The sequence below is a fragment of the Dermochelys coriacea genome, chromosome 3 (assembly GCF_009764565.3).
Source record: "Dermochelys coriacea isolate rDerCor1 chromosome 3, rDerCor1.pri.v4, whole genome shotgun sequence".
In the NCBI taxonomy this organism is placed as follows: Eukaryota; Metazoa; Chordata; order Testudines; family Dermochelyidae; genus Dermochelys; species Dermochelys coriacea.
This window is the reverse complement of record NC_050070.1, coordinates 204489645-204501979: the sequence shown is the minus strand read 5'-3', so window position 1 is coordinate 204501979 and position 12335 is coordinate 204489645. Positions and strand designations below refer to the sequence as shown.

Sequence of the window (12335 nt, the reverse complement as noted above, 5' to 3'; positions counted from 1 at the left end):
TCCAACCCTGATATTCTAAGATTCATTTGCAAGCAGTCACCTATATGTCTGGGTTTGCTATCCCAGAATTGTAAAATGTACTGCTAGAAAACTGAGCACTGCTGCATATCAATATTTCATAGGCACGGGACCCTACCTGGTAGAGCTCAATCATGCTCCTCTTGAAGCCAATGTCAAAGCTTCCACAGAAGCAGAAAAAGGCTCTTAGAGTCCTCTCAGCATTTGGGCTTATTTTCTCCCACAATCTCATTAAGGTTGTCCTTTGAACACTGGTCCGACCCTTGGCTTTTTTCGCCTCCTAACTCTTCATCTCAACCCTTGATAAAAGGATCTGGAAAGGAAAATGTGAAATAAATTTTTCGGATTTTGCCCACTATAGTACTGGATGGCAAACAGAGGACCTGAGCCTGCTTCCATTGAAGTCAATGGAAGTTTTGCCACTGTGTGGGTAGGATTGGGCCCATAGCAACCATCTGGACAGGGGCTGAGGGATTTAGCAGCACTGGGCAAAAATGCCCTGCCATCATGTTAATAGGCAGCAGAGTCAAAACAAACAAAAGGAAGTATTTTTTCACACAATGCACAGTCAACCTGTGGAACTCCTTGCCAGAGGATGTTGTGAAGGCCAAGACTATAACAGGGTTTAAAAAAAAAAAAAAACGAACTAGATAAATTCATGGAGGATGGGCAGGGATGGTGTCCCTAGCCTATGTTTGCCAGAAGCTGGGAATGGGCAACAGGGGATGGATCACTTGATTCCCTGTTCTGTTCATTCCCTCTGGGGCACCTGTCATTGGCCACCGTCAGAAGACAGGATACTGGGCTAGATGGACCTTTGGTCTGTCCCAGTATGGCGGTTTGTATGTTCTTATCAACAGGAGAATAGGAAGTGGTTTTGTTAATGATGTTTTAACCTGACAGTGAGAGAAGGGGGAAGAAAATGCAAATGGAAGAGAAAATGCGAATGGAAGACACAACCATCAGATGGGAAGGCTTTTCCACCATAGCAAGAATGACACACCATTGACAGCTCCATGGACCCAAACACCTGCCCCCCTCAAAAACAAAAAACCTGTAACAAACAACAAAACTAAATCAGCAGAGTTCTCACCCTGAAAGGGAGAAGGGGCAGAGATTCCACGAAGTCCATTAGGGGCTTTGCTTTTGCTATTGATTTTACATGAAAGGTGCTCAGATACTGTGGTAATGGGTGGCAGCACAAACCCCTAAGATAGATAAATGTGGGGAGCTGCAATTTCTTACAGATAACAAAGAGGACAGGACGATGGAAGGTAGGGGAAGAACTGATGGAAAGGTCTTTGCTACTTGTTAGTAATTAGCAGTTTTTAAAAAATAAACCAAACCTATATCTGTCGCAGGAGCATTCCACCTCTTCTTGATTGCTCAATAGCTCCAGCCTGATGTGGGAAAGAACTCATGACACCGTCTCTGGATGAAAGCTGCTTTCACCATACCACTTCAAAGTCTATTACAGTTGAAAAGTCAGTTGCATATATTCTCTTGTTTTATAGTCAGATTTCAATAGTAAGTTCCAAACAAGAGCAGTTTTCTCAATGCACAAAAAATAATGAAGTTCTCTCTTTAAACCCCACAAAGCTTGCCAAGTCTGGAAAAGGGGGGAAATCAAAAAGGCATCTAGGGGTTTCTTTAAAGACGCACAAATGGGACTAGCTCAGCATTTTGTATGCTCTACCATTCAGTTTTTTCATCTCTTGCAAAGCACATTTTTCTGCAGCTTGTTGAAAAATAGTGAATATTTTTCCTGAAAAGTTTTAATAACTTTCCTTGAAAAGTTTTCATCGGAAATTTGAAAAATTCCAACCAATTCCATCTTTTCCCCTTTCGATCCAATGGGATTATTTACAGTTTCTGGTTAGCAGAGGGGCATCTGGGGGTAACTTGCTGCAGCACCACTTCCTTTTCTGTCCTGTTGCTACATTTATAATCCATGGCTCCATGAACTGGGAAATGCTTCTTCATCAGGTGGTAGAGAATGGCCATCAGGACCAGAATTGTGGACAAGATGCCAATGCTGATTCCGATCAGCACTCCGGGGTGGAGGCTGTCTGGCGGCGGTGGGACATGGGTGGGGGCTGCTGTTTTTGGGTAGGAGTCCATCTCACCTGAAAACTCATCTTCAGAAATACATGTGTCAAGCTTGTCAAGGCTGTACCCCTCCTGGCAATAACAGGTGTAGCTGCCTGGCTTATTTGTGCACAGCTGTTCACAATAGCCTAGCTCACACTCGTCAATATCAACACACATCTTTGCACTACCATTGTGGTGATCCAAAACAAAGCCATCGGGGCAGTAGCACGTATCCTGTGTATGGGGGTCACAGTCTGCTGGGCATTCAGTCTGGTTGCAAAATAGAACACATTTATGGGGGTCCTGGGGGGATGGGGCGTATCCACTGGAGCAGCTGCAGCGGTAACCCCCTGGCACATCGTCACACTGGTGTTGACATTTCTCTCCGTCACAATCTCTCACGTCCTCACATTTGCCCTCCACCAACTCATAGCCCGGGTGGCACTGGCAGGTGAAGCCCCCCTTGGTGTTGATGCACACTTGGTCACAAAGGCCCGGGTTGGTTTTACAGTCATCAATGTCTCTGCAGCTGATGCCATCCCCGGCCAGCTCATAGCCCTCGTGGCACATGCAAGTGAAGTTGAGGGCGAGGGGGATGCAGTGGTGCTCGCAGGGGGCGTCGGCACACAGGGAAGAGCATCTGCGATGGTCCTGGTCCAGCTGCTTCCCCTGGGGGCAGGTGCAGCGCGGGGTCCCGCCGTCCCACTGGCACGAATCCTCGCACCCGCCGTTCTCCAGCTGGCAGTGCCAGGCCCCAGGGCTGGCTGAGCTCCACCGCATGCCCCCGCTGCTGTGCTCCTGGCACACCAGCTCCATGCCCAGGGCCGGGACTGAGGCAGTGGTTTGGGGAGGGAGGACCAGGAGGTCACTGTCCTGCGCCCCAAAGGGGGTGGTGTAGGTCACCGCCAGGCCTGCCCCGGGGGAGAGCTTGGCGCACGTGCCGGGGTAATTGTACTCACACAGGAAGCCGTCTGCTTCGGAGTCACACCGCTTCTCCTCCCAGGCGAGATCCAGGGCCGCCACGGCGACACACTGGCGCCCGCAGACGGGGCCGCCCGGCCTCCATTGGGCGTAGTCCGTGCGCTCGTCGCCCGTGACCCAGCGGAACCCCCGCAGCTGGCGGGCGGGCTCCGAGCACGCCTGGCCCGGGGGCAGCTGCAGCCCGATCCACAGGCTGGCGTCGCTCCGGTTCCGCACCAGCAGGGCGATGGCGGCCTCCGCCACCGTGGAGCGCACCGTCATGAGCTGCCCCCCGCGGGCCTGGCAGAGCCGGCTGGCGCCGGGGAACCGCTGCCGCCCCCAGAAGACGCCGAAGCAGACGTGCTCGATGCACTGGGCGCCCGCGGGCTGCGGCGGGGCGGGAGCCGAGCGCCCGAGCTGGGCCGTGGCCACCAGCGCCAGGCAGAGCCCCAGCATGGTGCGGGGCGGCGGAGCTGAGCTGGGGCTGGCTGTCGGGGGGCTCCCCGCGAGCAATCGGCTGCTCCCCGGCACGCCCGGCGCTGGGAAGTCTCGGTCATGCCTCCGCTCGCTCGGTGCCCACGTTTTTATAGGGGCGCTGCAGGGCAGGAAGCGCCGGCCGGGGCTGGGATCGCCCCCAGCCGCCGGAGCAAATCACGGTCACCGGAGGGGCGGAGGGAGGGTGGGTGCGGGACTCATTGTCTGCAGATGGAGGGCGGGGGGCGGGCTGAGGAAACAATCCTGTGATCCCCCTCCACCCTGTGAACTCGCCTGTCCCTGGAATAACAGCTTGGCCCTTTGCCGCACCGGGGAGTCGGCCGGATAGGCGGGGGGACACCCAGCGCGCCCCACCCCAAGCAGGGCTTTCGGGGGTCTCTGAGCCCACGCCCTGAAAAGCGCTTTAGGGCAGCAAGGAGAGGGGGTGGCTCATTCCGGCCCCACAAGAGACCCGTTTGGATCCAGGGCAAACAGAGGAGGTTAGCGGTGGGAACATTAAGTGGATCGTTATGTCCCCAACTCTGGTCCAGGTACGAAGCGCTGCGTGTGGACGGTTCCCCTTCTCCTTGCAAAGAGGGAGCAGACTTCCCAGCACGGATCTCCCAGGCGTGGGCATGTGTCCCTGTCACACGCCTGACCGAACGCTTTTAAACCCGATCCCAGCTCCCCCCTGTGCCCAAGTGCATGAGAAGCAACCCGTGCCGGCTCCCAGGTTATCACAGAGGGTTGGTGCTGAATGCGGATTGACTCTGCGCGGCCCTGCCTGGTCGGGAAGGAAGCCATGCGGGCTTCCCCTCATAGCCCCTTCTCATTTCATCCGATCTGATATTATGGCTCCTGTCAGGTTTCAGAGGAGCAGCCGTGTTAGTCTGTAGTCGCAAAAAGAAAAGGAGGACTTGTGGCACCTTAGAGACTAACAAATTTATTAGAGCATAAGCTTTCGTGAGTTTTTCCACTAAATGCATCCGATGGAGTGAGCTGTAGCTCACGAAAGCTTATGCTCTAATAAATTTGTTAGTCTCTAAGGTGCCACAAGTCCTGCTTTTCTTATGGCTCCTGTGTGTCGTATTACTGGGGTAAGACCCCGCGCACTACCTGGGAGCCGCACAGCACCGGGTGGCGGATTTAGGGGGGGGGGGCCGGGGGGTAAGGAAAACCAGAGGGGGAAAAGTGGAAACGGGACTCGCAGACTGGAGACTCTCCCGCGGCCGCTGTAGGCGCACGTCGCCTACAGCTCCAGCTGGGGGCGCTGCCGAGCTCCCCAGCGTCACGGCCGGCCGCGGCGAAGTGGATTTCCGCGGAGGACACGCCGCCGAGGGTGGGGGGGCTGTAAGCCGAGCCCGCTCGGCGCCTTTCGCGGCAGCCTCGGCAGAGCGGCGTGCCGGGCCCGCGTTCCCCCCTTGGAAAGTGAGGGCAGGAACTCGGTTCTTTCGCGGGGGGGGCTGAGGTCTTCTTCTGCCCGGCTTTTGCCGACGCATTCCGCCCGCCTGTTGGGAGCGCTGCCCTGCCCGCCCGCGGGGAAGCGAACCCGCAACGCCGCCAGAGCCATCGCTCACCCCGATGAGCACCGCGGCTGCACCCGTCGCTGAAGTGAACGCGGGGAGGGATAGGGGCCGGCTGATTTGGAGGCTGGTGAAGCGCCGGAAGGTTCCCCAGGGAGGTGGTGGAATCTCCTTCCTTAGGGGTTTTAAGCTCCGGCTTGACAAAGCCCTGGCGGGGCTGATTTAGTTGGGGTTGGCCCTGCTTTGCGCAGGGGGTTGGACTAGATGCCTCCTGAGGTCCCTTCCAACCCTGATATTCTATGATTCTGTCAGTTTCTTCTGGGGTGATTTTGCGTTGTCTAAAATTACCCCCCCTCCCAGTGTAGTAACTTGCATACAAATAGAAAAGGAGGACTTGTGGCACCTTAGAGACTAACAAATTTATTAGAGCATAAGCTTTCGTGAGCTACAGCTCATTCGATCAAGTGAGCTGTAGCTCACGAAAGCTTATGCTCAAATAAATGTGTTAGTCTCTAAGGTGCCACAAGTCCTCCTTTTCTTTTTGCGAATACAGACTAACACGGCTGCTACTCTGAAACCTTACATACAAATAATGAATGTACTCCCAGCCCCCAAATCTGGACATGTCTTCCTCATAAAGGGATCGCCAGTGAGGTTTCTCCCAGCCCTAAAGCCTTTGTATGCAGGGTCCATGTAAGTCTGCGTCCTGCAATTATTAATCATTATACCGATGATTCAAAAGGTGAACATTTGGAAGCTGGCAAGCTCCATGCACTGCAGCAGGAACTGGGAGCCCCGTGGTTCTGGTTCCCGTTCACCCTGCTCTTCCCTGCTCTGTCAGAGTGGCGGGGTGGGGCGGGGTGGGGTGGGGGACACTTCTGTTTTCCCTGAGCTGAAATATGACTCTGGACTGGACACCTTGTGCCTGTCGTAGAATCATAGAATATCAGGGTTGGAAGGGACCGCAGGCAGTCATCGAGTCCAACCCCCTGCTCAAAGCAGGGCCAACCCCAACTAAATCATCCTGTCAAGAGGAAAAAGTCGCCTGGCTGGAGCCACATGCGTCAGCCTGCACAGCCCCACCCAGCAGGGGTTCCGGGAGGTCAGGAATACCCCTCCTTGTGGGCAGGGCAGTGCGGAGTGACTCAGATGTGCGCCAGAGGCACGGGCTGGAAAGGGAAAAGTTCCCCTCTCTTCCCAAAGTACAAGAGCACCAGCCAGCAGCATGCAAGGGAGCTGGGCCCTTGCCAGGCCAATGCGGTCTGGAGCAGCAGGAAGTTTCACTACGGACAAAGGGTAAGATCCTCCCAATACATGCATCCGATGAAGTGAGCTGTAGCTCACGAAAGCTTATGCTCAAATAAATGTGTTAGTCTCTAAGGTGCCACAAGTACTCCTTTTCTTTTTGCCAATACGTTTTGAAGCAGAACTTCTCATTGAGTTTTCTGGGAAGCTCTGCCCCACACTGGATTGGACCAATCCAGGCTTGAAGATCATAGCAGGTGGTGTGAGGAGAAATACATTAAAAGTTGCAAAGTGCTTTGAGCTGTACTGATGAAAAGCGCTAGGTAAGAGCTAGGGATTATCACTATGATTAAATAATCCACTGCCCATCTCTAGCTTCTTCCATCCAAGACTCTCAAAGCTCAGGAGCCATCTGTGTCTATCAGAGTATATCTCTATCTGTGTCTCTCTATGTATCATTCATAGTCCATAGTTCCTCAGATAAATTATAAAGTTCTACCTTCGTTAATATATGACAGTAGTGTCTAGAGGTCCCGCCCAAGATCAGGGCATTGAGGAGATCTGTATTCTATTTCCAGCTCTGCCACTGCTTTCCTGGGTGATCTTGGTCAAGTCACTTCGCCTCCCTGTGCCTCAGTTTCCCTATCTTAAAATAGGAATAATGATATCTACCTCTGTTGGAAATTGCCTTGAGATTTATGGATGAAAAGTGCTACAAGAGAGATATTCTCATTATTGTGTTAGGCACAGTATGTGCGTAGAGCAAGAGACAGCCCCAAACGCTTACAGGCTAAATAGACAAGACAGACAAAGAATAGGAGAAAGGAAGTGCTATTACCCTCATTTTACAGAGAGGGAACCGAGGCACAGAGAGATTAAGCGACTTGCACAAAGTCACACAGGGAGCCTGTGTCAAAGATAGGGATTTAGCTCAGATCACCTGAGTTCCAGTCCAATGCCTTAACCACAAGCTCATCCTTGCTCCACACCATATTTCAGGGCGGTGTTGTGGGCTACAAGCAGCCCTCACTGTGTGTACATGCACTTCTGCTATCCAAAGGCTTGAGAAACTGATTTAAACTCACTGAACAGAGCCAGCAGTGAGGACTATTTAATACGAATGATAATTTCAGTTAACAGGCAGTTGGGGTCTGAGGAACTTAAGATCAGACTATGTGATCTAATAGTGCCTTCTAGCCTTACAAATCTATTAATCTATTACATGGTTGGGGGCTTAGGCCATCTGAGTGTCTCAGTCTCCCGTCTTTTATTTGCTCCTCTGGTAGGAGATTTCAGTCCCTCCATAGCTGGGACACATGCAAAAAGAGTATGGATTTATTTAATATAACCTGTTCCCCAGCTGTCATTTTGCTGCTTCCCAGCCAACTACTCATACAGGGCTACATGCCATGTGTCGTGCAGCTGTCCTTACTGGTAGCAGTGGGCACGCAGCGAGTTCAGTTCCCATTCTGCTGCAGAGTACTTACCAACTCCACAGCCTTTCCCGTACCTCACTGCCTGTGCAACATTTCAAATAGCAGCATAGTACTACCGTGATAATACTAAAGTCAATTCTATATAGCACAGTCTGTACTGGTGACCCCTTTCACACAGCAAGCTTCTATGTGCGACCCCCTCCTTATAAATTAAAAACACTTTTTATATACTTAACACCATTGTAAATGCTGGAGGCAAAGTGGGCGTTGGAGTGGAGGCTGACAGCTCGTGACCCCCCACGTTATAACCTTGTGACCCCCTGAGGGGTCTTGACCCCCAGGTTGAGAACCCCAATATAGCACTTCAGACCTGCACATCTCAAAGTGCTCTACAAAGGTGGGTGAGCTCTGCTACTCTCCTCTTCTCTACTCCAGAGAGGGTAACTGAGGCACAGAGAAACTAAGTGTCTTGTCCAAGGTTAGGCAGTAAATCAGTCCTTGAATTGGGAATAGATCCCAGTCTGCAGACTCTTAACACATAGGATTGCAGCTGCCTCTGTTACAGAAATAGTGTCTTCTGTTAGCCAGTAATTCCTCCAGCAGGGATAAAAGGTCACTCTGGTACATTGTGGTTGAGGAGGATTTTACTGAACATGTAAATAATAGAAGCACTGCAAGACATTTCTTTTAGTTTTGGTGCAGTGCCATATGCAGCGGTGGCTGGTGCCCAGTGTAAGTGGGGGTGAGGGTCCATACCCTTCTCCCCCATCTGATTCCCACCCTTCCTAGAGCTTGACCAGATTTTCACACTGGAAAACCAGGAGACTGGTGGGGTGTTGAGGGAGGGTTATAGTAGAGGATGATAAACGGAGATACTTCACAGTGAAGGACATGGTGGAAGAACACTGGGTTCCCCTCTGTAGTTCCTTCAGTGCCTTCTCGTCTCACTGTCCCTCCACTCTAACCTTTTCCTGCCCGTTGCCCTCATGCCCACCCACATCCCTTCAGCCATACTCATCATCATCCCCCATTTCACCCCCACATGCCGCCTGCCCCACGCTCTTCCCTCCCAGCTCAGAACTCCCCACCCAGTCCCCTTGACTCCCTTTCCTCCAGCTCAGCCTCTTCTTGTTCAGAAAGTCCCTAGTCCCAGCTCACGCTCAAGCCCTGCTGCCCCATCCCACCTGACCCCACCAGGCTCAGCCCCATCTCCCATGAGGAGGTAAAATCCACAACTCCTCAGGCTAGGACTCCCCCCTCCCCCCAACACCGAGAAACTCCCCACTGCTCAGAATCTTCCCTGGCTCAACTCTTCCCCCATCCCACCCAGGTTCTGAACCCATTCTCCTCTTATAATCCTCTGAATGCTCCGGGGACCATCTCACCCGTGCCTTTCTGCTCCATTCTTGTGAACAGACAGGGAATTCAATTCCATGGCACGGCCTCTTCACATGAGCAGAGCTAGCACGGAGTGAATGACATGACAGTTAAGTACATGCCAGCCATCACAATATGCTGTGCTCCTTAGGTGTGCTCTAGAGGGGTCCCCAGTGGAAAAGCCAGGGGCGAAATTCTGGCTCCCTTAACATCAATGGGAGTTTTGCTTTTGATTTCGGTGGGGCCAGGATCTCACGCCTGGATTTTAACAGCAATGCAGCCATTGGTAGGAAGGCGTGAATGTTTTTTCAGTGGCAAGGCGATATTTTTGAAGAAGCTCTGTGTAGCTTGAAGGCTAGTCTCTCTCACCAACAGAAGGTGGGCCAGTGAAAGATATTACCTCACCCTGCCTTCTCTAATATGTTTTAACTCCTGTCTCTACCAGCAGATGGCATTTGATTGCGCGCTCCAAGGATGCTGAGCTGAGGTTAAGTAAGTACAGTGCGGTATATATTACAATATAGTAGTGTTTTTATTCTGCTAACTCACGGGAAAACAAGATGCTTTCATTTTCTAATGAAGGCTGTTTCGTTTTTGTAGGCTAGAGACATACAGCAACAGCAGATATTGACTTCGACATATTAAGCGGGTAACAAAGAGGCCAGGTGCGCGTTGGCGTGTCAGGCTCCTTAATAAAGGGTTAGACTGGGAAAGATGCTGTGCTCTTTGGAAGAGGAGAAAGAAGCCCAAAAGCTTCGGTGGGAATTTACCAAAATTTCCCATAGCAGCTAGGGACTTGGAAAACACTACCTCTTGCTTGAAGCATGGGATATTAATAATGATGAATGATCATCACAGGCCCCTTGCATTCTACAGTGGTTAAATGCAAAATAAAGCAGAGGCAGGGGAGTGGTGGTAAAATGGATTAGCTGATGAGACAGCCTTTGGGGATTTCCTCTGTGCTTTTTCATGTTAGCTTCTGGTTACCCAACCCGAATAAACAACACTGACCCAGACTCAGCCTCTAGATTACTCAGAGAATTTCATAAGCTGTCCACTTACATGCTATGCCAGCTGCATGTACATGTCCCCTGGGATGGTAAACAGAGCCCAGCATACGGGTGCAGTTGCTGGCAATCTGAATGATTTGGGCTCCAAAGAGGATATTTTTCAGGACTATACACAACTCCTCTCCCTCCCTTCCCCCTAGGGCAACCACTTTTCAAAATGCAAAAACAGAACACATGGCATTTAAAAAAGTAGGGGGAGAGGGAGTTATTGTGTATGTACACATTTTATATTCTATATTTAATAATGGTAGTTAAAAATTAAATATCAATTTACCAATGTGTCTTGTTCTTCATTGGACTGCATCTCCAAAGCAGATTAGTTTCAGCTGTTTGGAAACACGTGAGACATGTAACAAGTCACATGCTACTGGGATGATAACTGAGTCTTAGATTGGCTACACCATGTGTCAATCGTTCTGGGACTGTGTAAGCATTGTGGATAATGCAGCAGTGGCGGGGCTTTGCACTGTGCTAAGCAGTAAATTTGAAGTGTGTCGAGGGGAATCGGGGACAAATGTTGTCCTGGAGTCATTCAGCCCAAGACCGGGACTTGAAATCTACATTTCAGGACTGCCCCGCCCAATTAGGGACGGGTGGTCACCCTAATTCCCCACTCCCACCCCATACTATGCAGTTACGTGGCAGTACAAATGACTGCCTAATTCTTTCTTTTGTAAAGCTGCTGCATAAAGGCCTGATCCAAGCCCACTGGAGGCCACGGAAAGGCTCTCGTGAACATCACTGGACTCTGGATCAGGTCCTAAAGTTCCCATTTTATGCTGCAGTAATGCGCAGCATAGCCCAAGGTATGGCTGCGAAGGCAGAAGTAAATGAATGCTTTTAGAAGACATGCTTGCCCAGCGGAGCCTCACCAGAGCAGAGCACCTGCTGCTCCACAGGTGAGATACTCTACATAAAACAGTGCTGCCTCTATCTGTGGCTGTCCTATGCTGGTCTGGGGGTGGGAGGAGGCGGGAGCTCATGTGCAAAGGATTTGGCAGTGATTATTCAGTAAAAGATAAAAATGAAAGGGTCGGGGGAGGAAGTGACATAAAAGAGTACTCGGGCTTGATCCCAGTGTAGAAATCGGACATGTTATCATGGAGATCACTGCTGATCCATCTCAGAAGCACAGAAATGTAACTCCAGCTCCAGTTATATATATTTCCAACATATATCAGAGGAATAAATATAGGAGAGGGAGAGGAATTATTTAAGCTCAGCACCAATGTGGACACAAGAACAAATGGGTATAAACTGGCCACCAGGAAGTTTAGAGTTGAAATCAGATGAAGGTTTTTAACCATCAGAGGAGTGAAGTTTTGGAATAGCCTCCCAAGGGAAGCAGTGGGGGCAAAAGATCTATCTGGTTTTAAGATTCTACTTGATAAGTTTATGGAGAAGATGGTATGATGGGATAATGGGATTTTGGTAAGTAATTGATCTTTAAATATTCAGGATAAATAGGACTAATCCCCTGAGATGGGATATTAGATGGATGGGATCTGAGTTACCCAGGAAAGAATTTTCTGTAGTATCTGGCTGGTGAATCTTGCCCATATGCTCAGGGTTTAGCTGATCGCCATATTTGGGGTCGGGAAGGAATTTTCCTCCAGGGCAGATTGGAGAGGCCCTGGAGGTTTTTCGCCTTCCTCTGTAGCATGGGGCATGGTTGACTTGAGGGAGGCTTCTCTGCTCCTTGAAGTCTTTAAACCATGATTTAAGGACTTCAATAGCTCAGACATAGGTGACGTTTTTCATAGGAATGGGTGGGTGAGATTCTGTGGCCTGCGCTGTGCAGGAGGTCGGACTAGATGATCAGAATGTTCCCTTCTGACCTTAGTATCTATGAATCTATTTCCAAGTCTTGAAGCACAAAAATGTACCCCATTAATTACAGGGGAGATTCTGTCCTTATCTGCAGATCTGAGTATCTGAGCCAGGATTTGGTTCTAGGCTTCTAACAAGGCAGATTTATAGATATTTTCTGCACTTATCACCATTTTCCCTCTTAATTCCTTCCAATTCTTAAACACTTTACAAAACATAAATAAAGCCAATAATACATGTAACTGGCTTGACCAACACACAACACCGTAGATCATGTATTCAGTGAAGAGAAGGCTTCATTACGTTCCTTT

General features: G+C 50.5%; 1 protein-coding gene and 1 long non-coding RNA gene across 2 annotated transcripts; one reads left to right on the top strand and one right to left on the bottom strand.

Moving 5' to 3' along the window:
* Window positions 1-3693, bottom strand: THBD (thrombomodulin). The gene has a single exon (XM_043512136.1). The coding sequence runs from the start codon at window positions 3523-3525 to the stop codon at window positions 1882-1884; it is 1644 nt and encodes a 547-aa protein (XP_043368071.1). The 5' UTR covers window positions 3526-3693; the 3' UTR covers window positions 1-1881.
* Window positions 3694-3858: 165 nt separating this feature from the next.
* On the top strand, window positions 3859-11451 carry LOC119853387. The gene is made up of 3 exons (XR_005292057.2): window positions 3859-4094; window positions 9573-9616; window positions 10874-11451. It is a non-coding gene; the product is annotated as an uncharacterized LOC119853387 (long non-coding RNA).
* Window positions 11452-12335: the final 884 nt, after the last annotated feature.